The sequence below is a fragment of the Coregonus lavaretus genome (assembly GCF_964263955.1).
Source record: "Coregonus lavaretus genome assembly, chromosome: 30".
Classification (NCBI taxonomy): Eukaryota; Metazoa; Chordata; class Actinopteri; order Salmoniformes; family Salmonidae; genus Coregonus; species Coregonus lavaretus.
In genome coordinates this window covers 22,222,880-22,248,226 of record NC_140017.1, presented here as the reverse complement: position 1 = coordinate 22,248,226, position 25,347 = coordinate 22,222,880, and the positions used below count along the sequence as shown (strand labels likewise).

Sequence of the window (25,347 nt, the reverse complement as noted above, 5' to 3'; positions counted from 1 at the left end):
CAGACGCTCTTATCCAGAGTGACTTACATAGATATAGAAAGCATATAAACACATCCGCTACAACTGTAAAGGAGGAAATATATCTACCGAGTTATGAATTGAAGCTCCACTCCTAAAACAATCCCATCATAATTTCAGTTGCATCAGCTGCTGCAGCAATCCTTACAGGCGTAACCAAGCTCTGGTCTGTCCAGGATGTAATGGTACAGTAGGGGAGGACTGTATAGCAAAGGATCCTGGCTACAAACAAGACAAGGGTACCATCCACAAGGCGGGTGACGAGGAGAGTGACTTGTCAGTTTCAGTGGAAAGCGATGCAGGCTGAAGGATCCATTCTGCAGTAGGAGAGGGGTGGCGTCTTTTTCTAACCGAATAGAGGGTACCACTGCCTTTCAACCCCCATGTGATCAAACTGAAACTATAGTCGATCCTCAATCGACATCAATGCCCAAATAAAAGGAAAAAGTATTGAAGAAAACATAGGTTTCAAGCTGAAGCTATTGGTCAATGCAAATGGTAGTTTTCCTTCAACTCTTTTTTTTCACCAATGTGCTCCACCCTTATTTTATAAACTGCATGCATTCATTAAAACTTAGATCATTCGTGAAACAAAGCCAATTTGCAGTGAATAATGTCTGTAAAAACGTTACCGGTCTACTGTAGAGCCTTGCTGATGACAGATCGCAAAACGTTTATCAAAGTTGTCCAGGTGACTGGATGTAACGTTATGGATGGAGTAGCGTAACGTTAGCAAGTGGCTACACAGGAAACATACAACTAGCTTGGTCGCTAGCTGAGCTAAAAATGTGTCAAAATGTCAGACCACATCTAATGTTTCACATGACATTAGGCCAATACTAGCTAAATAACATCTTTAGACTTACCTAACGTTAGCTACTTACTAAATAGCTGTCAAAATAAAGAAAAAACATCCGAGTGCATACGCCCTTTTCCAGTATTGAACATTCTAAAATCGTGGGTAACGTTACCTAGCTAAAGTTATCTAGCTTGTCACAAATAGTATTCAGGAAGATAGCTAGATGTCGTTTTACGCTCGACAATACCACACATTAGATTGTAAGTATTTGTAGCCTGTATGTGAAATAACTGTCTCAAATCATGACCTACATTGATCGCAAGGTTGACTAGACTAGAGCGCTCACGCTAGCAATAACAATTCGAATGAGAGTTGAAGAAGCAATTAACTCAACTTCTTCACCAATGTACTCTGCAAAATAGAAGTTAAAAAGTTAACTAGCTAGCTACATCGATAAAAGATATTGAATCAAGTCTGTGCATAAACTAGTTAACTAGGTTAGCTACCTACACATATAATTGATGAGTTTGGCAAGCCCGCTAGCCAGCCGGTTAGCCTACCTAGCTAACGTCAAAATTATTTCCACTGTCTGAATAACGTTAGTTAGCTACCTGGCTGGCTAGTAGCGAGCTAGAAAGTTGATATACAATTATCGAATCAATTTGATCAACAACACTTGAAAAATAGGTGCAAATTCGGATCAAATAGTAACTTAAAGCAGGTTAATAAGTTACTTACATGCAAATCGACAAGTGCCACTAGTTGGTTAGCACAGTAATTTACAACTCTGATGGCCAGCTACCTGCTGCTCCAAGCGGCCTGTCCGCCATTTTGAGACATAGAAAGGAGGCGCAAAAATTATAGCCACATCGTCATTTTCCCCACATAGCGTTTCTTCGATACTCAACAATATCTGATGCAAAACAATTTACACTTACCTTATAACGTTCGTTTCTCCTGAAGACCCTTAGCCAGTTCGGACAGTTATACAAGCCAAGAGTATGTTTTTCGTTTCAAAATAAGGGACTTCTGATCTCGGTTTTAAAGTATGCGGACTTGTCTCTCTAGCAATTCTTGTTTTACGTACGGCAGTCGCCTTCGGAGTCGGGGACGCGCTTGCGTTCTCAAACTGACAGCGACGCGCGCGTACGCCCTTGATCACAACCCTACAAAAAAAGATATATACATTGTTGCAAACGCCCACTGATAAACAACACTAATTTTACTTAAATAGCTATAAACACTCACTATTTTTGACGACACATCATTACTCAGCCTCTGTCAATGGTGTCGTTAACGCCTGTTTACTGTGGATATTCAGATTCCAGAATGTTATCAGAACTTGATCTCCATTGATGACGTGCCATAGCTCTATGAATTATGTACTTTAACATTTGTGTGACAGGTCCACTGGTAGGCTAGCAGAGATAAGCAACCAGTCGTTACAATTGAAATGCATGATAATGATATCATTGCATCTAATTGCATGTCCAACAAGCTGGATAGCTTAGAATAATTTCATACATTTAATAAAAGTTTGATTAGAGCAGATCACATCTCAATCTAATACGTAAATAAGTAGTTATTAAAAATCCAAGCCAAGTGTTATTTGCTAGTTTTCTTTATTCATTTTAATACAAAAGCATACTCAGACCAAAAATAATTAGATTGTTATTTTGTAAAGAGCAACAGACAGGTACCACACAGCCAGGGAAGCAGACTTTTAACACTAGAAATGTGCAGAAGAAATCTCATCAGTTCAAGAAAAAAGAGAAAACAGAAGAATGAAACCTCAAACGGACAATCCCTCGTTTTGAGTGCTACACAGACGGATACAATGCAAGCTGATCAGTGTGCGTTAGACAGCCATCTACAGTGAGGTGATAGGGACCCGATTTGTACTGTCTTTGCCCCATAGGACCTATTTTCTCCCTTCTAGACGAGAGGGCAGAGACAACCCAGCTCCGTGTCAGTGCATCTATGAAATGTTGATGGTCAGAGCCTTCTATTTTTCTATGTAGTAAATAGACAACTCGATTGGTGCTTTCTTGTGTGCTGCTTAGGTGAATAGATGTGTCATCTTGACAAATAAACATTTTTGTATCAAATTGGGGAGAGTAAATATACAGGATAACAGTATCCTATGTGCGACATCGATTAAGTGCTGGGAGTCATTTGCAGAGCTTCAAATGTTCAAGTGACTCCTCCCCAATCCCCTTATGGCCTTACTGTCCGAAATAAATTCTCAAAATGTAAATGTGCAAACATTTCACTCAACATTCCGGTTCTTCGTTTTGTAATTGGACCTATCAACATTTGGAGACATTCAGAATTTAAAGGACATCCATCCATACAAACCCAGGGGTTTACATAAGATGAAGCAATGCGTAATTTGAATGATCTGGAAATGAAAAATGTTAAATTGACACTAAAATTATACATTGTCTTCAGCTTTGATAAAATAAACCGGAGGTCTGTCACTCCCTACTAAATTAATCTGAGCCTGACAGACGGTAGTAAACATCTAAAGAACAGTCAGATCAGTTTCTCATGCAATTACTTGAATGTATCAAGAGGAATATTACGACGCAATTAGAACAGAATTACAGCTTTACTCCAACAACAATTAGTGCCTTTGTGATTAAATAGAATAGAAGCACCATGATTTTATGATCCATACAAAAAAAATAGATGTCTCTAAGCAGACCAAAATTATTTTGTATAATTCTCAATGAGTTTATTCTATCAGAAATGGGCAAAATCTCAAACAATAGTTTTTTGTAAGAGTTTCAAAAAGTTCACCAATGTTCATCAAGCAGTAGTCTTTGCAATTTTTCAGGTTCACATCGTCCTCAATTCTATCAAATACTTGTTTATTTTGCTTCCCTCAAAGTCAAGTGAGTGAGAAGCATGTGAAATAGTTACACTCTAGCATTGAGATTTGCTTGTGAACGTCCATATGGGACAAAAATATTTTCCAAATTAATAAAGCCTTTTCATTTGTTTCTGATGGTTCTGAAGAAAGTACTCTCTAGAGCATCACCCGATGGCCACAAAGCGTAATGCAAGACAGGACTGACATTCATGGAGGAAGTTGAACCTGAAGGGAGGAAGGAAATGCAGATATACAGTACATACTTCAAAAAGGAAACCCGTGGTATCCCTATGAAAAACATGAGCAAAAATAAAAAGCAAGAAACCAGAAAAAAAACTCATTTTAAAACGTTTTGAAGAGTTGACAAGAAAACCAATAACACCCTGGTTCCGTTTCTAAACGTAAATAGGCACAAATCACACACAAAGTTCTATTGTCCCACCATTTTTTTAGGAGCATAATAATCAAGAAATTCATTACAGTAACTGTTCTTTCCCCTCTTGATGACAGCCTTTCACTTACAATGACAGCAGTTTGTCTTGCAGCGACACAAGTGCAGCACTTCAAAAGGATCAGTTCCAGCATCATTTCTATTGCTTTAATCACATACATTTAGACACTGCAACAATTTTTAGAAAGACATTTGCAAGGGAGGGTCGCACACAAGCGCACACAAAACACACCTCTATCAGTCTTCTTTGGTATATTGAAGAAGCCCTTCTCAACCCACTTTTGGTGGTGCTGTGTGTATGCATTTAGACAGACAGCACTTGAAAGTGCACTCAATACTGATGAGGAAACTTTGTTCATACATTGCCTGCTGTGGCCTGACATACTGTCAACTTGTTGAATGGGTTTACCAAACAATGGAAACATAACAGTTTACTATTTTGAAACAGACAAACAATGAACAAGTCTATGGCCATGGTTAAGTCTATTCTATCGAATGATAGGGAGAAGTTTCTCATTTAACCACTTCATATGAACAGATTTACAACATTGCTGGCCAAGAATGTTACATGAGAATAAAAGTTTGCATTAGCCGTCCCATGGTTTACTATGGCTGCGTTTACACAGGCAGCCCAATTCTGATATTTTTGCCACTAATTGATCTTTTGACCAATCAGATCTTTTGCCAATAATTGGGCAAAATATCTGAATTGGGCTTCCTGTGTAAACACAGCCTTTGTGTATAAAAATACAACATTTGGAAAGTCGTGGCTTACCCAACCTAGTCATTATACTACAAAGCAGCAAGTGTCACAAACTCATCATGGCCATATCCGATTCCTTCTCGCTGACTACACAAACACACACAGAAACAAACATACATGCACATATTCTTTCAAAGTGGAAAAATAAAAGACTGGACACATCTAACATAAGAGACCTATAGAGTCTACTGCTCAAGCCATAGTTGGACATTTCATATCTGTATTTCCAACATTAATCAAGTACCTGTCTAAACCCCATAGACAGATTTATTTATACATCTTTTCCACTGATATTTTCTATAAAACAGACATGGCTTAAAGGTAGACTCAGCGAAATGATGTTGCCACGAGCCAGCACCGCAGATATTGCAATGAGCAAGATGCATGACTTCGCTCCCACACAGTATCAGCACATGTGCATGGGTTCGCTTCACACTGTTCGAGTGTGGTAGGTACGGGACCAAAACAGTGGGTGAGTTTAGCCTCGTGCTTCAACGCTCTTAGTTGTTGCGGAAATTGACCCACTACGCCGTTTACTTTGTGCACCTACATCATATCGCTGACTCTACCTTTAAATGAATGGATAATTGACATACCTAAAAATGTAGTCCCCCCCTTACCATTTTGCTTTTACAAAAAGATGAATTTTTACTGAAAAAAGGTGTAACAATCAAAAGATTGATTGAGAGCTCACATGCGTCATAGCCTGTTTTGCTGCGATAGATCCAAGGAACACAGCAGCCACCCACCTGGGATAAAACCATGAAATACAAATCGTTTTTGACTGACCATTGGGGACACTGAAGAGTAAATGGGTGATTGGTGAGGATTAACAAGACTAAAACGCAAGAGAAGGGAGTTTACATTCTGTTGCCCAAAACAGAGAAATCTCTTAATTTTAATGACTGTTTCTTAATCTCACCTAGCACACAGTAAAAAAAATCCCCTGAGTTTTGGGACAGGGTGTTAGAAGTTATTTCGAGGCAAAATGGGGCCATGGTGAAACTGGAAGCCCTAGTTGCCGCAGTGGCTCTTTCAGGAGTTTTGGAGGGGTAAAGAGTGGTCCTTGGGTAGGGGGAACAGTTGGTTGATGTGGAGTTGGATGAACAGTGGATAAGGCTCTGGTAATACAATGTCATGGTCGTCCTTGGTCGCCTTCTCTCACACACAGCCACACACACTTACACAGCAGCAGATATCAAGTTGACATTCGTTCTGTTTCTTTACCAAAGCTCGAGGCTGCAGGCTTTCAGATTGAACATGTTAACATGGATTCTATATTCTCCTACCACTGTATATACTGTAACTCCTGCTGTGTTACTCCTTGAAGCTCCTCTTATAAACTCTATACCTACTGTATACATAGATGTTTCTCTTTGACTGCCCCGAACAATCCCTCACCCCTTTTGTTTTTATTGTAGATTTTTTAGACAGCTCAGTTCTCGGGTCCACATGCTCATTCAAGGAGATGGCTGTTGCATCACGTCCTCTCCCTTGCAGAAAGTAGTGTGGTGTGGAGGGTTTGACGTTAATCAACGTTAACGTCCATGGGTATTTTGTCGTCTAGCTCTAGTGGACTGTCCACAGTGAGCTCCCCCACACTCTTCCCTGACTCCTGAAGCAGCTGCCGCCGCTGGACCTCCGCCTTCAGGTTCTCCAAGTCCTTTTGGCTGCAGAGGAAACGGGTTGGGATACCACAGGGGTTAATGTTGAGCCCTGACACATTTATATTTTTAAGAGGGGATGGAATTCCACAGAGGTCAGTACTGGGTGCTGACAGGTTTCTATTTTCAACTCAAACTGTAAAAATAAGGTGCTACTTCACTTTACCTGAGGGGTATAAAGATGATGCCGTTGATGATATTGAGCTGCTCTAGAACACTCGCCATACTGGGTGCTGTGAACTGGAAAAAGTGGTGGAAACCAACAAAATGACACACTGTACTATGAAACTAACACCCACAATACATTTGAAAGCATAATCTACAGACGCAGGTATGTTATCATCTGGGGACAATACAAGGCCCTTTGAAACCCATATGAAACCATAGCTAGGCCCTAAGCCACATACCTTGAGTGGCATGATGCTGGCGTTGGAGCCATTCTTGTAGATCTCATTCATGGTTCTCTGCAGAGCCACAGCCTGCTGTGTGAGGTACTTCAGGTACTCTGAGCTCTCTTTAGTCTTCTCGTGGGCCTCTCCCACCTGAGAGGAGATGGAGGGAAAGAAAGTGAGAAAGAAAAAGCTTAAAAACTAATATCAGTTGTCGGTAATCTAGGACATATTCTTATTTCAGCAAATGTTCTTAAGCCACTTCTGAAGAGAGGACGTGTAGAGCTTTGTGTACTGTAGATGTAGATCTTACCTGGTTTTTGTAGATGGTGTAGCCCTCCTTTTCATGCTGGAGCGCAGAGCGGAACTCTGCCTTGCTCTCGTAAACCCTCGCAACCAGATGATGACTGCAGAAGAACATTTGATTTGCATTAAATCAACTGAAGATAACACAAACTAGAGTATATAACAGGAAATCAGTTAATATACTGAAACAGATGTTCAGTCACTCAAGGAATAACTCTCCCTTGTACTTACCTGAGGGCTACTTTGAGGGAGCGGTGTCCGTGGTATTTGGAGTTGATGGCCAAGGCATTCTCCAGGAACCTCAGAGACAGGTCGTACTCCATTACTCCGTGCAGCACCAGGCCAATGTTACTCTACAGGAGGAGACCCGGGACCACAGGGAGAACAGGTGTAAGGAGAACTGATTTAATAAAGGTCACACACAAACACACCTGAAAGGGTTACACAAAAATGGTACATAACTTCAGCGTTAACGTGGTGACATATACACACACAGGATGGTTTCAATCAAAAGAAAATAAATGAAATACTATGGCCCACTCACATCTAGCAGCGCCATCTCGGGGTGGTCCTCCCCACATACCATCAGCATGAGGTAGCGGGCACGGTATAGCAGCTTCAGGGCAGTGGACAGCTGACCATTGGCAAAGCAGTACAGAGCCAAGTGCATCTGGGGGGAGAAAGCAACCAGAGGAATTTAGAAACAGTTAACATGGACTGAAATACATTTTATGATGAAACAAGAACATATTTTTGAAAAACTGTAATTTTCCTGGATACGTACATATTCCTGGATAGTGTTGGGGTGCTCAATGCCCAGCACTCTCTCACTCATCAAGACAGCCTTCTGTTGGTTACTGAGAGCCTATGGACAGAGAAGACGAGTCAGGACTGTTTCACTGGAATTGCTGTGGCCATTTGTTCTCATGTGTGAGAAGAATATAAAATGTGTGTGTATTATGTCTAGAGCAGCATACCTCGTGGTGGTCTCCCATGATGTAGTTGAGGCGAGCCAGCAGACGCAGGCAGGCACAGATCTCTACGTGCATGGCCCCGTACACGTTGTTGAACAGGTTCAGAGCCTCGTTGATCAACTCACAGCCCTCCTTCAGGTAACCTGCACACAGAGAGCACAGAGACCTGGTTAACAACTCAGGCTTCCACAATCGTTGTACAATGCAACAGAAAGTAATGTGAATGGGTTCATAGACTTGCATTGTTGCATGAATATTTGTATGTAATAGTGCTTTTGCATGGTTTGTATGGGGAGGAAGGAAACATTTTTCAGCTTTCGTGTGTGTGTGTTGCATGTGTGAGTAGAGCTTCATTTGCATATCTGTTAGCACTAGGAGCACCCATGCTGATCCTGCCCAGCAGGACTGGTATCCACCTCACCTTGCTGGTCCTTGGCCTGTCCGCTCTGGAAGAAGTGGAAGGTGTGTGTGTGTGTGTGTGTGTCGCATGTACTGTATGTCTCCAGCACTAGGAGGACCCACGCTGATCCTGCCTAGCAGGACTGGTACCCACCTCACCTGGCTGTACCTGTAGAAGGTGTGTGTGCGCGAGTTGCATTATAAGTGTGAGTAGTGTTGTATGTACTGTATGTCTCTAGCACTAGGAGTACCCATTCTGTTCCGGCCCATGCTGATCCAGGTCTAGTAGCCTCACCTTGCTGGACCTTGGCCTGTCCACTCTGGAAGAAGTGGAAGGCATCTGAGGCCTTGGGGTTGACGTGCTTCACCACAGGGAAGATGTTAAGGATGTCCTCCTCTGTGAAGGCAGGCTTGTGGCGACTGTCAAAGTTATACTCCTTTATCAGGATCTAGAAACGCAGGGAGGCAGGAGACACAGGAAGCGTGTTAGGAGGGGGAGGGTTAAAAACGTGACATCGTTAATTTTGAATTACAATTTGACCCCTGGCCCCTACTCCCTAGGCATTTCTGTAGATCTGAAGGTATTGGACAGATGTATACAATATGTTGAAAATTGCACCTAGTCTAAATAGGGATTGATGGGAGTTACCTGGATGCCAGCTTTGATGGAGATTTCTCTGAGCAGGGTGATCTTCTGAAGGCCGTATTTCTCCACTACCTGGTCGGCATTCTCGCTGTAGAAAGATGCATGTTTTTAGGAAAACATACACCAACTTTAACCCAAGCGCACTCACCAGTGCAGGCCGAAGTGGTAGCTTGTTAGTATAGTGTGCTAACATCAAGCCTACTATTGTGCCAACATCAACCCTAATTCCCACCCACCAGTGCAGGGTGAAGTGGTAGTAGCTCTGGGCCTCAGAGACTATGTTTTTCCACAGCTCGCTGGGTGTCAGGCTGGCCCACGCCGTGTTGTCCCCTCCCCCCGGGACGCGGTTACGACGTTTACGGTTCTTGCGGCGCGATACAAGCTCGTCGGCAGGCAGGTGTGCCACGGCATCGGGGAAGGAGGACAGGAAGCAGTTGAGGAAGTGGCTGACAGCGGCGGAGAGGGCCGACAACTCCACACCCTGGGAGACGGAGTACATAGTCTATTGTTCTCATATTTAATCAATTTCTTAGGGAGACAAATAAATAGCAAATATCTGTGTCATCCTAAGTACATCATAATTCTACAACAATCATTGCTTGAAAAATAGCACTCACCTGGAGGTATGTCTTGAAGATATGTTTCGCACATCTGGTGATCAACTCGCTGATACCTATTCTCTTCAGAACAGAAGAGATACGAAACCATTTAAGAAAAAGGAAACAAGCTGAATGCAGATGAATCTTTATGCATTGACCTGCACTCTGTCTAGAACAGTCTAGAAGGTTAGCATTATTAGCATAATGATATCATTGCCCTTCATTATAATTCTCCTCAGTCAGTCCTCAAGATCTTATGGAGGTCAGGGGTTCAGGCTTACATAGAAGTGCTCCAGCTGTGCCTTGGCTGGGGTCTTGTCCACGAACTCCAGCACGTTGCCTAGGTAACGCACGTTGATGCCCCTCTGGTGCAGTGCCTCGGACAGCGTGGCTCCATCCATGGGCAGAGCACTGTGGTCCAGACAGTCCTTCACCTGGAGGGAGAGACATAAGTAAAATAAATTACCACATACAATGTAAGAAATTACCACACACAACAAAATACAAATAACCAAACAAACACACCAACCCACAAATAGCTAGACAAACACAAAGGCTAGTGATACAGAGATGTAAGTAAATATGTTGTAATATAGTGAAGGTAATTACTGCTTGTGCGTGGTACTATGTTGCTGCCCTGAAACTTACCAGAGATGGGATCTGACAGGACACCAGGAAGGCTGCAGCATCCTTCAACAGCTGCTTCTGTTTCTGAATGTCATCCGCACTGTCCTCAGGGAAACGCACTCCTGGGGGAGAGACATCAGAATTTTTGGGGGGGAATGAGTGTCAGTATAGCATGCAATAGTCTTTTATTACGCTTTAGTTTCATGAATGCGGAAATATGGCAATTCCAGTGAAGAGCTTTGGAGGTAACAGAAATCGATACCCAAAAATACTATGCATTATAAAAATGAGTACTGTACAGCAGAGCCAGCTGCCACACCAAACCTCTCCTAAATGCACTACATCATCCACCAACATAAAGTGACAGTTTCCTACCTGGAGAGAAGATGTCTGGGTTGAAGCGGATGTCGAAGGAGGTGTTGCTGATGGAACCCACAGCCTTGCAGGCGTTGAGGACCACCTCTCGGCTTTTAGGGTCTTGATGGAGACAAGTCAGGGAGGGGTTGGAGAGATCAGGGGAGGAGGAGAGAGATGTTTAATGAATATCAATATAACAAGTTACCTGGGCAACTCAAATCAAAATGATATGGGGTAAGTTCCCCAAAAGCACTACTATCATCTTTCGCCCAATGCCTACATGCAAGTCCATTTTGAGTTGAAAACCACCACACTGTTGCAGATCTTAGTTAAATAACCTCAAACCACCTTGTCATTAGAGGTATTGTCAAGCAGGCAGTAGGACCAGGAGCCAACTCCTGCCATCCCACACACAACCAAGGATTCCTTCCTTCTTTCTGAAGTCACAATCCCTTTGATTAATTGTCACACCAGCCAATGGGAAATCAACTGGAGAGATCTGTGGTTATTGGGTTGCTATATCCCACACTGCTAGTGATGTTACTGGGGTCCATGCTCACCCCATAGGAGGCTAAGAACTGGACAGGGACACCTAGCCAGGTGGAGAGATGCAACTAAGACACCAGCATTAAGAAGCCTTCTTAGCACTACCATGGTTAAACACTCTCACATACAGATGAAAAACCACACATACACTCAAACACACCATTCTAAATGCAAGTCTATGGTGAAAATAAAGAGACTTCTTATTTAAATGCATTTCTCCACGGACTGGGTTTCCCCCAGTCTTTCTCTACCCTGCAGTGGTTTGGACGTACCGATACCGGATCCGTCTTCCGCGGCTAAGAACTCAGCCAGCTCTTTGGCCTGCGCTAAGCCCGGGATACTATCCTCAGCCTTAGCCTCCAGAGGGCTCTCGCACTCCCCGTTCTGAATCGTCGTGCCAACGGGCACCAACGGCCCATTGGTGGTCGCCGTGGGAACCACATTATCCTCTGTAGGGGTTGCCTGGGAGGCATTAGTGGTTGTTGTTGATGCAGCAGCGAGACTGTCTGTTTCTGTTGCTGGTTCTGCCTTGGGGGCTGCTTCTGTGGTGGTGGCTTCTGTTGCTGCTGCCTGAGGGGCATCAGAGGTGGAGGTGGTCTCCGTCTGGGCTGCGTCTGAGTTGCCGTCAGTGAGGGTTTCTGTGGAAGTTTCTGAGGACTCGGCCGAGGCATCAGGGGTCTCTGTGGAGGGCAGGGCTGGAATGGCTGCCTCGGGGCTGCTGTTCTCTGTCAGGGCGGCCATCTTGCTCTCCTTGTTGGCTTTCTGCTGCATCAGCTGGAGTGCTGCCATCTTCATGAAGAGGAGGTACCTGAGGAGTAGAGTACAGAATCTTTATTATCCCTGAGGGGGTGGGGCATAGTCAGTTACGTGAGCATTCAAATGTGCACAGACCCAATCATACACTAAAGGGAACATCAAATTACCATCTTGAGGGACATACCGAGGGCCTCAGTACCCTATCGATGGCACACAAACAACCAAGGAAGCCCATAAGTAACCACCAAAACACATGTATGTGTATGTATGTAAATGTGAAAGGTAGAGTCTCCATGCTATACCCATGGCACATACACAATTAAAACGCCTCCCTAAAGCACCCTACAGTACCTGTGCTCGACGAAGGCCTCGATGAGCTCCTGTCGGAGGCAGGCCAGACGGTGGCGGTGCTGGCGGGGGAAACCCTGTCTCACACTCTCAGGGGAAAGCTCCTCCCCTTCCACTGGCAGGAAGTTCAGGTCGGGGGGGAAGGTCCTCAGAAGGTCCAGGATGTAGTGGCGTCCATCATTGCCAATTATGCCCTTACACTCAACAGAGGAACACAGCTCCACAGACTCATCCTTCTCATTCAGCACATCGTGCCTCTGGACCTGGGGGTGGGAGAGTCAGTTATATTATGAAAGAGAGAATGTGATAACCACAGTATGGCAGGTTTTGTGGCATGGCAGTCGATATACAGTTGAAGTCGGAAGTTTACATACGCATAGGTTGGAGTCCACAAATTCCTTGTTAACAAACTATAGTTTTGGCCAGTCGGTTAGGACATCTACTTTGTGCATGACACAAGTCATCTTTCCAACAATTGTTTACAGACAGATTATTTCACTGTATCACAATTCCAGTGGGTCAGAAGTTTACATACACTAAGTTGACTATGACTTTAAACAGCTTGGAAAATTCCAGAAAATGATGTCATGGCTTTAGAAGCTTCTGATAGGCTAATTGACATAATTTGAGTCAATTGGAGGTGTACCTGTGGATGTATTTCAAGGCCTACCTTCAAACTCAGTGCCTCTTTGCTTGACATCATGGGAAAATCAAAAGAAATCAGCCAAGAACTCAGAAAAAAAATTGCAGACCTCCACAAGTCTGGTTCATCCTTGGGAGCAATTTCCAAACGCCTGAAGGTACCACGTTCATCTGTACAAACAATAGTACGCAAGTATAAACACCATGGGACCACGCAGCCGTCATACCGCTCAGGAAGGAGACGCGTTCTGTCTCCTAGAGATAAACGTACTTTGGTGCGAAAAGCGCAAATCAATTCCAGAACAGCAGCAAAGGACCTTGTGAAGATGCTGGAGGAAACAGGTACAAAAGTATCTATATCCACAGTAAAACGAGTCCTATATTGACATAACCTGAAAGGCCGCTCAGCAAGGAAGAAGCCACGGCTCCAAAACCACAATTGAAAAAAGCCAAACTACGGTTTGCAACTGCACATGGGGACAAAGATCCTACTTTTTGGAGAAATGTCCTCTGGTCTGATTAAACAAAAATAGAACTGTTTGGCCATAATGACCATCGTTATGTTTGGAGGAAAAAGGTGGATGCTTGCAAGCCGAAGAACACCATCCCAACTGTGAAGCACGGGGGTGGCAGCATCATGCTGTGGGGGTACTTTGCTGCAGGAGGGCCTGGTGCACTTCACAAAATAGATGGCATCATGAGGAAGGAAAATTATGTGGATATATAAAAGCAACATCTCAAGTCATCAGTCAGGAAGTTAAAGCTTGGTCGCTATTGGGTCTTCCAAATGGACAATGACCCCAAGGTGTGGCAAAATGGCTTAAGGACAACAAAGTGAAGGTATTGGAGTGGCCATCACAAAGCCCTGACCTCAATCCTATAGAAAATGTGTGGGCAGAACTGAAAAAGCGTGTGCGAGCAAGGAGGCCTACAAACCTGACTCAGTTACACCAGCTCTGTCAGGAGGAATGGGCCAAAATTCACCCAACCTATGTTGGGAAGCTTGTGGAAGGCTACCCGAAAAGATTGACCCAAGTTAAACAATTTAAAGGCAATGCTACCAAATACTAATTGAGTGAATGTAAACTTCTGACCCACTGGGAATGTGATGAAAGAAATAAAAGCTGAAAGAAATAATTATCTCTACTATTATTCTGACATTTCACATTCTTAAAATAAAGTGTTGATCCTAACTGACCTAAGACAGGGAACTTTTACTAGGATTAAATGTCAAGAATTGTGAAAAACTGTCTTTAAATGTATTTGGCTAAGGTGCATGTAAACTTCCAACTTCAACTGTACATTGAATGTCTGTAGGCCAGTGCAGTGAAGAAAAACAGTTCAACAAATTATACAGTTCTACAAAACATATTTAAGTTTGCTTACTCTGTACTGACAAATAAAGTAAATCCCAAACAATTAGCAGATTTAAAAATAAAGCATGAAACTGGCATTATCATCATGATATCCTCCTCCTCACCTTCAGTGGTCGACTGGTCCTCTCCAGCAGCTCCAGGTACTTCCCATGAGACACCACTGTCTTCCCAAAGTCGATAGACCCGTAGATAACGCTCTGCTCCTGCTCTCTCTCCAGAATACCAGGGATGATCGACTGGGCCGTGACACGGTAACCACGATAGTCCACCACCACTGTCCCCAGGGTGTACAGCCCCTCCACGTCTACGGCCCCGTAAGCCCGGACACCGTTGAGGTCGTTGGTGGGAGCAGCGTGCGCGGCAGCGTCCCCGCCCAGCTCGCGGTAGTGGTCGCGGACATCGAAGCCCAGGGAGAAGAAGATGTTGTTCCAGATAAACATCTGCATACGCGTCTCCTCGCCAGGGTTGATGGCCATTACGTTGCCGTCGATCACCGCCATGGAACCACGAGTGGCAGCAGCCGCAAAGTCACTGTGGACCTGGAGAGAGGGAGAGGGGAGGGAGAGAGGAGGGTTAGAGAATAAATGCTTAAAGATGTAGAGCAGGGTTTCCCAACCCGGTTCCTGGAGAGCTACCCTCCTGTAGGTCTTCGCTCCAAACCCAGGTGTTACTAACCTGATTCATCTTATCAACCTGTTAATTATTAGAATCAGGTGCGCTAGATTAGGGTTGGAGCAAAAACCTACAGGACTGTAGCTCTCCAGCAACAGTGTTGGGCAGTCCTGATGTAGAGGATGAAAAGAAGCGTAATAGTCTGTGCACACTACAGGATATAGACGTAAACAGAGAAACGGAGCAGAAAGGAGGGTGTTTCAAGAGGAGAATCGATGACCGAAGCTCACTGGAGAAAGCAAATAAGCGAGAAAGAGTGCAGGAGACAGAAGAGTGGAAAGGAGTTGGGCTTCAACTACTGCTCTAGGCTGGCTCACCTTGAAGATGGCCCTCTCTCTCAGCAGGCGTTCAGGCAGATTCTTTCGGGCCAGCTCTCTGGTTGTCTGCAGCTCCTCATTCCAGTCTCGCGTCTGAATAAATAACACAGAGACCCCATGTTACACTGACTCTAAAAACCTGACTATTATTGGTGTGTGTGGACATGTCCATGTATGTGTTCCTCGTAGCCTAGGCACGAGGTGTACAGCGTGTGTACCTGTCCAGGGATATGTTCCTCATAGCCCAGACGAGAGGTGTAAGCGTCTTCAGCTCTGACACAGTCCATGGTGTGGTCCACCTGGGGGGCGGTCCAACTGTACACCTGGAAAGGCGTGGCTATCCTCTCAAACGGATGGCGCTGGACCCTGCAGGCAATCAGAAACCAAATTAGCCACGTATCACAGTGGGAGTATTCCTCAGAAGTAATGACCAGAATTATCAAGAAAACTGCCTGGCTAATATTGTTAGCTCTGAAAAAATATACATTTCTGATAACGACTAATAATTGTATGCTTATCAGTATATGTTTTCCCCCCACTACACAGCACTAATAAAAAACACAGTTCATTTTGGTTAGTGTAGGCCACTTACCTTTTCTTCTGCAGGGCAGTGAAGTTCTTCTTGAAGGCAGGGCTTATCTGGCTCAGCAGCTCAACCAACGAGTGGCTCAGGAAGCTGGGGTTGGCTGGCTTGGGGTTGAAGGTGTAGGTGGTCGACCTGGAACACAACACCATGGTCATCTCTCATTATGGTCAACTCTCTGACACTTTTTCACACCATCTAGCCAAACCTAACCATACTGTGCTGGCTCTGATATTTTCCTTTCTCACTTTCCAGTACAGTTCCAGCAACTGGTAATCAGTAATCAGGCCAACACAATACAGCTCGGTTTGGCTCAGCTCAGTAGTGTGAAAACAGTATTCGTTAAGTCTAATGAGAAACAGGGAAAGCCAGACTCACTGGTTGAGGTAGAAGCCACGTGTAGAGGCGGTGATACTGATGTGTCTCTCCTCAACAGTCACCATATACAGGTACATGAGATCACCATGCATCTTCCTGTTGCCAGGAGGGGGGTTCCAGCCACTCATAGTCAGGACCTTCAGGCATTGCATGGGCTACAGAGAGAGAAGGGGAATCAGATATGGACATTGGAATGGAACTTAAGACTTGTGGTGTGCTAGTGTGGATATTGGAAAAGGGTCATAGACTGATTACTTCATCTGCACTTTATGGTTACTTAACTAATCTTACCCTTTATTCTACAACCACGTTTACTTATTCTAGGAAAAAGTGTACTAGTGCCAGGCTTGAGTAAGTCTGGCAAATCAGTCAGCTATTAAAAAATGGCTCCTACAAGCAGATCAAAGGTTGGAGCAGAAGCCAGTAAACTACAAATGGACACACTTCTTGAAGAATGTGACATGTTTTGAACTGTCAGACAATATCACAGAGATACACAATCCATGTAACTGAGACGGCATTAGAATGATCATGATTAGCTTGCTGGCAACACCAGGGTTGTGGGTTTTGATTCCTGCATAGGCCACAAATATGAAATATGTGTCACTACGAACTGTATGTCTCTTTGGATAAAAGTGTTTGCTAAAATCACCATAATTACCATAATTATTACCTTCCAGTCCTTGTTCTGTGGCTGGAGGGGCAGCAGGGGGCGCTCTTTGCTGCCAGGCAGGATGTGTTCTGGAGGGGTACAGTCTATCTGCTCCAGCTCACTGCCTTTCTTCTTCCGCTTACCACTGTCTGCAGAGGAGGAGACAAGGTCACAGGTCAGACTAATGCAGCTAGACCAAAGATTTGTATAGCCTGCTGCCTAGGACACATACATACACATTAATATGTAGGACAAAGGCGACTGGATACCTCAGAATACCGACTGAAATATCTCTCACCCCAATTCTCGTTGACAGACCCACCAAAACACACACGCAAATAAACAAATTGATACGCAAACACACACACCTCCCAGGTCCCCGTCGGTGAAGACGCTGAGGAAGGAGAGGGAGTTGCAGTCCACTCCGTTGTAGGCATCAGACGGGTCCAGGCTTTTCAGCAGGTCTCTGATGTGACGCACGTGGATACGGGCCTCACGCACTGTGTAGGGCTCTGGGGAGAGCATACAGAGAGGACAGCCATTACATTATAATTTATGCAATCTACGGACAGTCTACAGTCTAGGAGACACTATAGGAAGTGAACTAGGAGGAGATCTTACACCTATACAATCCTTAGGCTTTAAGATCAATAAAGTCTAGGGCTAGGGGTTGACTTTAGAACATATCCAAAACACCAAGTCCTACCTTCCACTACTTTGAGCAGGGAGCCCTCCTGCAGGCCCTCGATGGATTTGAGCTCAGCAAAGTTATCCAGCACGTTGCCGTCCAGCTGCAGGGAGAAACAGGTACGATGGCAGGTGTCCTCACGGTCCATCAACACCTGGTGGATCTCCTGCACCATCTCCTGGGGTGAAACCTGGGGGAGTGGGTGGGGGTTAACATCTTATAGCAATAGAGACTGACAGTGTTTGGTCGTACAGCTAGTCCCAATTTGGTCCCTACCTCTCCACCTTGTCCCTAACCCTTCGATGTTTGCAGATCTGAAGACTATGGATAGGTATAAGCGGTGTGCTGGTGGATCTTCCATCCACTATATTGCTTACACCTAACAGATCTGCAGACATCGAAGGATTAGGCGGGTCAAGGGGTGGTCAGCAAATTGGGACCGGCTGTTGGGCTGTCTAAGTATGTACTGTACCTGGAGGTCAAAAGGCTCCGTCCCGGGTGCCTGGATCTTCACGGTGAAACCTGTATCCTGAATCACAATCACTTCCTGTTCGTTAGAATCCTCTCCACCGTCCGTGTCACCACCCCCATCCTGCTTGGACTCCTCCTCCGAATGATCGTGGGCCCCGCCCCCGTTCATCACCGCTGTGTCTGCACTGTGCCCTGTGATTGAACAGAAGGAGACATTCAATGTTGCTTGTTATCTGATTGGACAGATGGGTAGAGAGGGCGTTGCCATGGCAGAGTGACACATATCCAAATTAATAAGGATAATAAGCCTCCAGTTAGCAAACAAAGTAGTGCGTGTTGTCAGATTAGATTACTCCTAAAGGGCATTGTCTACAGTGCCAAGTTGGCGACTTATAGGATCCAAGGAGAACAATAGGATCCAATTAGCACAGAAAACAAGATCTCCAGCTTTTGCCATGTGAGGCAGGGGTATACAGGTTACCATGGTCTGCTTCTCTCAACCTGGAGTTCTTAACCATCATTCAGACTCTTGTACAGAACATAAAAGCTAGTGGTTTGCCTGGTGCCTTTGGCCTTCTCCACATTGGGCACCAGACTCCCAAGGTCCACAACAAGGAACTGTACTAGAAAGTGTGAAAGGAAAATAGAGTCACCCACACAAATCCTCCCCTCACCCTTGTGTGTATGTATCCATCTCCACTTACAGAATGAGTGCATCCTCCTTGACCTCATTAGGTGCCTCACTGGCACAAGGCATTGTAACTGTGGAAACACCTCTAGGTGTAGCAGTCATGTTTCCTATTTACCTCAGTTTAAAAAGAATTGACATTCATAAAAAAGTACAACTAATTTGAATGGTGTGGGTTGGGTTGCCAAGAGGAAAGGCTACATACATAAATATCAACTAGTGGGGCCTGCAGTGTGAAGGGGCTGTTTTCTCTCCCAGACAACTGCAACCAGCGCGCCCTTGTTCAACGTCAAGGGTAACACAGTGTCAGGGTTAACACATAGAGGGGGTGGTTGGGGGGGAAACAGCTGGGGTGGGGGTAGGGGGAATCTACAGTAAAAGAGAGAGAGAGAGAGAGAGAGAGAGATGTAATGTTTACTGTTAATATTTATTGTTTATTTCACTTTTGTTTACTATCTACTTCACTTGCTTTGGCAATGTTAACATACGTTTCCCATGCCAATAAAGCCCTTAAATTGAAATTGAATTGAATTGAGAGAGATAGAGAAATAGAAAAAGAGAGGGGGAGGGGGAGAGAAAGAGGGGGAGGGAATGAAAAAGCGAGAATGAAAGAGACTCATCACGCTCTGAATAGCAAACACAACAGCCTTTACCAACAACTGGTCAATGCTACGAGAGAAGACAGACTACAAAGAAAGAGTAAGGAGAATAGACTTGAACATACAATAGGAGCCAAGGGATAATGTTTCTGTAGGTCAGAAGGGAGGGAGGTGAAGGAAGGGATCAACTGTGTTTTAGGAACAGATACAGTGACCTCAAGTGTCTCCAGTCACTGCTCCTCCTGCCCTGTTGTAGAAGCAGACAGATTTTATAAGGTTCCATCAGTTACTCTGGTTCTCCCCTTTGGTGCCCTACTTCTGGTCTGGTCCAAGTCACTCTTCATCTCTCCATTCATTCTTACATCAATGCCCTAGCGATTGCATTTTTCTTAGAGTGGTCACAAACACACAGCGGGAGTCATTCAAGGCCCTCTGCTTTATTCAAGATGCACTTTTCAGCTCAGTTTGACTATTTCTGTAGCTCCTACAAAAATTATATGTGGTACTTGACTCGCATCAATTTAATTAACATTTAAACAGTTTTAGTTTCTCAAGTGGAATTGAGGAGGTAGTGGAAATGCCTGCAAATAATGGTGTATATGAATACCGGCTGCCAATGATATCCAATCAGCACTGAGAAGGTAAGGGTACAAAAGAGCCAGTAGCAAGGCAAAGTGCCAGACAGTATTCCGAAAGCTGAAGCAAACATGTAGCCTAATAATTGCAAAACAGACCCACTTGGCCCAACAGCAGCGGAACAGAGCACGAGGGGTCAGGTGATAGGGTAGGGGTCCAATATTACACAACCTTCTGCATTACTCAAAACTTAGAGCCTAACTAAACTTGTTGAGGTTGAGCCTTCATGTCACTGTGTGTAGTGTAGACAGGAGAGATTAATGTCGTTGGTCACAATTCACGGATGAAAAATGTATGAACAAAATGTATGCACTCACTAACTGTAAGTCGCTCTGGATAAGAGCGTCTGCTAAATGACTAAAATGTAAATGAAGAGGGCAGCAGGTGTCACAACAAATTACAATTTTATCACTACAACTTTTCCCAAAGAGCCAAACCCTTCAGAGCTGCAGTCTATTAGGGCATGAAGATATGGAGGGAAGTGAAAGCAGAATCTGCAAACTGCTGCAGTACTTCTGTCATACTGGCATGCATATTCTGGCCTAGGTGGGTGAGTTAGGCCTACATTTACATTTACGTAATTTAGCAGACGCTCTTATCCAGAGCGACTTACAAATAGGTGCGTTCAACTTATGATAGCCAGTGGGACAACCACTTTATTTGTATATATTTTTTTTTTTTATGGGGGGGGTGGGGGAGGGGGGGTAGAAGGATTACTTTTATACTATTCCAGGTATTCCTTAAAGAGGTAGGGTTTCAAGTGTCTCCGGAAGGTGGTCAGTGACTCTGCTGTCCTGGCGTTGTGGGGGTGCTTGTTCCACCATTGGGGTGCCAGAGCAGCGAATAGCTTTGACTGGGCTGAGCGGGAACTGTTCTTCCGTAGAGGTAGGGGGGCTAGCAGGCCAGAGGTGGATGAACGTAGTGCCCTTGTTTGGGTGTAGGGTCTGATCAGAGCCTGAAGGTAAGGTGGTGTCTACAGATACAGATTCTCCAACTGAAGGCTTTGCCTATTTAAATAAGAAATATTTATCTTAATAGAGTGTGACAACCACAAGACCAACCTTAACCAGACGAAATGTATAATAATCAACATTTTTCCTCCAAGCAAGCAGCTCTGATCCTTCTGAACATGTAAATCATTGAGGGGGGAGGGGGCAGAAGGCCTCCAGTCAGACCAGCATTCAGTTAAACCAGTTAGACAAAACAACCCCCACACACCCCATCCAGTGCCACCATTAGTATCCTAGCCTCACTCCTCAGGTTGTACAGTAACCAAACGTATCCTAACGCCAGGATAAGGCTCTTTCAGGGCAGTTGGTCAAAGAGTTAGGTCCCTGATAGCATGGGAAGGGTCTGATAGCATGGAAAGGAAGACGAAAGAGACCAATCAGGCAAATAATAGAAAGAAGCGGGCTACAAGAGATCAAGAATCATTTCACCATTTCCTCGAGGTGTGAATGTCTTGATCACTACTAACGCTCTTATTCAATCAAAATTGTGAAAGACCACTAGGCCTACTAATCCAGAGAGCTAGCCACTAGTCTCCATGCTGCCCTGTCTGTTGTAAGCTGTTATATCTCTGCTCAAGGTTTACCACGAACTGAGCGCTGTTCTTGCTTCAACTAAAGATTAATTAATTCACCATCCACTTGACATGGCGGACCTTGACATGGTGGGCCTACAGGGCAACAAGAAACCAAACAGACAGCATTTGGGGGGGGGACACAGAGCAAGGTTGTTGTTTTTTTACAAAGCCCAACATAGATAGATTTATTACACCACAAGATGGCAACCTTCTTTTGATAGATTGATAGAGAGCAGGGAGGGAAAAGCTTTCCTGCAGAGTCATGCATATATCTTTGCAGGGAGGTCTCATAACCAGTCAAATGACTCATTTTTTACATTTTTAGTCATTTAGCAGACGCTCTTATCCAGAGCGACTTACAGTTTTAGTGAGTGCATACATTTTTCATACTGGCCCCCCGTGGGAATCGAACCCACAACACTGGCGTTGCAAGCGCCATGCTCTACCAACTGAGCTACAGGAGGCCCAGACTCCTCTGTCTTAAGCGTGTTGATATGTTTTAGAATGGGTTGTTATATGTGACCTCAGAACTGCAGGGTAAACTACAAAGCAGGATCAAGGATTTAGCCAGCTAACTTGCCTAAATATTCGGATATATATAAATTAGTAAAACGTTACAAGAGATGACAGGGGGCTAGAGGGGAGGGTGTGGAGAGTCTGGACAGTGACCTGAGGACTACAAAGGTCACCTCTTCACCCTTGAGGAGCATTTAAGCCCCTTAGGTTACAATCACTAACAGATCCCTTCACCCCCTGCTACCCTCAACCCCCATCAGTCTGCCATGTGCTGTCTGTCACAATACTGTCAGTACTGCAGGATACACAGCTCAGTGTCTTGGTAGTTATCCAACTGGCTCTAATTAGGCCTAAGGCATTTGTCCAGTCCAGCAGGCTTCTCTTAAATGAGAGGTGAGTTTCATTAGAAAGCTAATCAAGGAGGTGATAGTATCTTGAAGTGCCGATAAGAATAGGAAAGTGGTTTAGGGGTCAATAATGATTTTGTTGGTAATGATAATTTGTTACCTATGGAGTTGTGAATGAATATGTCAATAGCTGACAAAGGTTGCCAACAGACAAAAGCTCTATAATGGACAAACACTTTGTCCATCAATATGAACGTATATTCACTAGAAGAAAGCATGATAGCATGATGGCACGTGCTACACATACGAAGCTCTAGTCTAGGTGTAGGCTAGCCAATTAAAAATATGCTTCTCATCTTCCAACAAATATTGATTGGTACATAAACGTTAAGTTTATGTCTCAAAATAATAAGCTGCATAAGCAAATGCAAATAATTGATTAAAAATGACATACCTACAAATACCTGGAATAAAGAGTAGTATTCTGATACAAATTACATGTTATTACACATTACAGTCACTGGCTGTGACAAAATGAGTCCCTACAATCAATGAAAATCTCTACAGATGCAAGTACAGTTGTCACTCAATAATTGTGACAATGGTGAGACCTATCCAAAGTTTCACAGCTGAACTAACTATATTGTGTGTAACGTTATAGTCGTGGCAATACAGGCGTCTATGCATGCAACTCAAGGTCCTGTCAAATGTGACACTGAAAGCTGTGGCATTGTCGTGAAGGCTACATAAGGTTGTGTAATTTCAACAGTGGCCATACATTCAGCAAACCTATACCAGTAGTACGTCATGTGACTGTCTCGATCATCAATACTTTATACGATGCGAGCGATCGGTGGCGAGCAATGAATATCGGTTTGTTTAAACGACACTTACCGGTTGTATGACCCAGAATGTCTCAAGTATAACCTTCTCTCACCGTGCATGCACCATGACTTTTCTCAAAGGGCCAGCTTCCGCTTCCCGGTCGAGGAACAGCCAACCTCTCCAGTTCTGAACAGGGGGGGGGGGAAGGTATCACGCCAGCTAACGGGGACATTGGTGATCTAGTCACTTCGATATTACTAGGTCACAACAATAGCATACATTTGGTGGACTAACTGAAACAAATACGTTTCTATTGATAGAAAACGGCGTGTGAAATTACTTCACATCGATTAGAACCCCTCTGTTCTCTTGAAATGTGCAGTTCCACTGAAGGTGACCTTCAGTCCCTTCGTTCTTGCATGCAGGTACAGAACAGCTGTGGTCCCATGTGCGTCAGGACGTGAGGTGCTCGCACTACACTGTTAAGACACTGGATACACACATACGACTATTTCTATAATCACATTTATATCAACCATTTTTCTACAACAAGCCAGCATCGCCGCTGGCTGCGTTGCTACTAGCTACCCAAGCTAACTATATCTAAGCTAGCTAGCTAGCTAGCTAACGTTAACAAGCTGCATCAAGTCAGCCATACAACAAGGGTTGTGTCTTTGACATACAGCTAGTGAGCTAACAGCTTATCTGGCTACAATCTTCTCATTATCTAAATACTAAGAGTTATTTAATTGTTAGCCAAACTCTCTTGATATAGCCTGAGCTAACCACTTAGCAACATGCTAACGTTAAGTTAGCCAACACAACTACTATCTAGTTAGCAAGTTCAACAGCTCAAGCAAGCTTGAATGGATGGTGTAGCTAGCTGTCATGATTGAATTGAGATTTGACTCATCTTGGTTATAGAAAACTGTTTAATCCTGAGGCCCATTACTGCATGTTTAGGTAGTTTGCTAGCAGACTAATCAACTCATTGACAGATGAGATGACTACTTTGAATTAACTATGCATGTGTGCAGCTAGCTTGCTAACGTTAGCTAGCTAACAGTACTATGTGCACACTTTTGTATAGTTTTCAACCGATGCCGCTGCTAAGCTAGTTAACATTAGTTACCTAGCATTACGATACAGCTTTAACATTTTGCAGGATAGTCTCTGCTAGCAAACTTGATAACTACGTAACTAACGTTAGCTAGTTGCTTACCACAAGCACAAGGGTCCTTGTGTGGTGCCTTGGTAGTCTCTTTGCGGTCTGGCGTCTCTCCTGCAAGATCAACTGTGTTAACATTACAGTTGGGTACTGACGCCGGGATGTCATCCGTCTTGCTCACCATTATTTGGCTGTCAGTGTGGCAGCTAGTTAGCTCAAAAGTGGCAACAGAAATCCGTTGTTCAAAATTGCTATATGAATCTGTGAAACGCTCCTTCTTTAGCTAACGGGCTAGCCAGCTACATGCAGAGGGTACGATCTTACAAAAACAAGTCTACAGAGGAAGGAAAGTCAAAGCTGGACATGGTAATCACACGTGGTTTCTCCTCCTCCTGACCTCTCTGCCTTTGCGTTCTTTCCCACCCCCAAAACACAGATAGAACAATGAGACAGATATTTCACTGGATGTATAAATGTGAAGCATCTGGTTGGTATTTCCACTCACTACCAAATATGGTAGTAAGAGGAAGTTCACTGGCGAGCAGTGGGAGAAGATGGAACGAGATGGATTTTGGTCGACATTTAGCAAATGTTCTAATCAATTAAATGTTTTATCTAATTACAGTTTTCTGTTCCCAAAACTAGAATATGTTATGAACAGTGTGGACAAAGTTTTGTAGACTTTAC

General features: G+C 44.1%; 2 protein-coding genes across 6 annotated transcripts in view; both read right to left on the bottom strand.

Annotated features, from left to right (window-relative positions):
• LOC311105382 (lissencephaly-1 homolog A-like) overlaps positions 1-2,112 on the bottom strand; it is a 61,588-nt gene extending 59,476 nt beyond the window's left edge. Inside the window, exon 1 of one of the 2 annotated variants that reach the window (XM_084147521.1) lies at positions 1,756-2,112. The gene's annotated coding sequence lies outside the window, so the exon portion shown is untranslated. Of the gene's footprint in view, positions 1-1,555; positions 1,658-1,755 lie in introns of those variants that run through there. The other variant, XM_084147522.1, reaches the window with a different exon arrangement.
• A 2,164-nt stretch (positions 2,113-4,276) lies between these two features.
• On the bottom strand, positions 4,277-24,996 carry LOC311106106 (clustered mitochondria protein homolog). 4 transcript variants are annotated; one of them, XM_084148418.1, is made up of 27 exons: positions 24,715-24,996; positions 18,298-18,488; positions 17,844-18,015; positions 17,506-17,649; positions 17,147-17,286; positions 16,486-16,640; positions 16,117-16,242; positions 15,743-15,890; positions 15,525-15,617; positions 14,640-15,074; positions 12,521-12,780; positions 11,686-12,221; positions 10,886-10,987; positions 10,532-10,632; positions 10,165-10,317; positions 9,902-9,964; positions 9,521-9,786; positions 9,288-9,372; positions 8,934-9,087; positions 8,243-8,382; positions 8,050-8,130; positions 7,810-7,935; positions 7,497-7,618; positions 7,273-7,366; positions 6,978-7,112; positions 6,737-6,810; positions 4,277-6,576 (listed from the first exon to the last, which is right to left on the bottom strand). In XM_084148418.1, exons 1-27 carry the CDS (start codon positions 24,842-24,844, stop codon positions 6,435-6,437), a joined length of 4,368 nt encoding a protein of 1,455 aa, XP_084004544.1. In that variant the 5' UTR covers positions 24,845-24,996; the 3' UTR covers positions 4,277-6,434. The 4 variants fall into 4 exon arrangements, with proteins under 4 accessions (XP_084004544.1, XP_084004546.1, XP_084004545.1 ...); XM_084148420.1 differs by having other exon boundaries at positions 9,521-9,765; XM_084148419.1 differs by having other exon boundaries at positions 17,159-17,286.
• Positions 24,997-25,347: the final 351 nt, after the last annotated feature.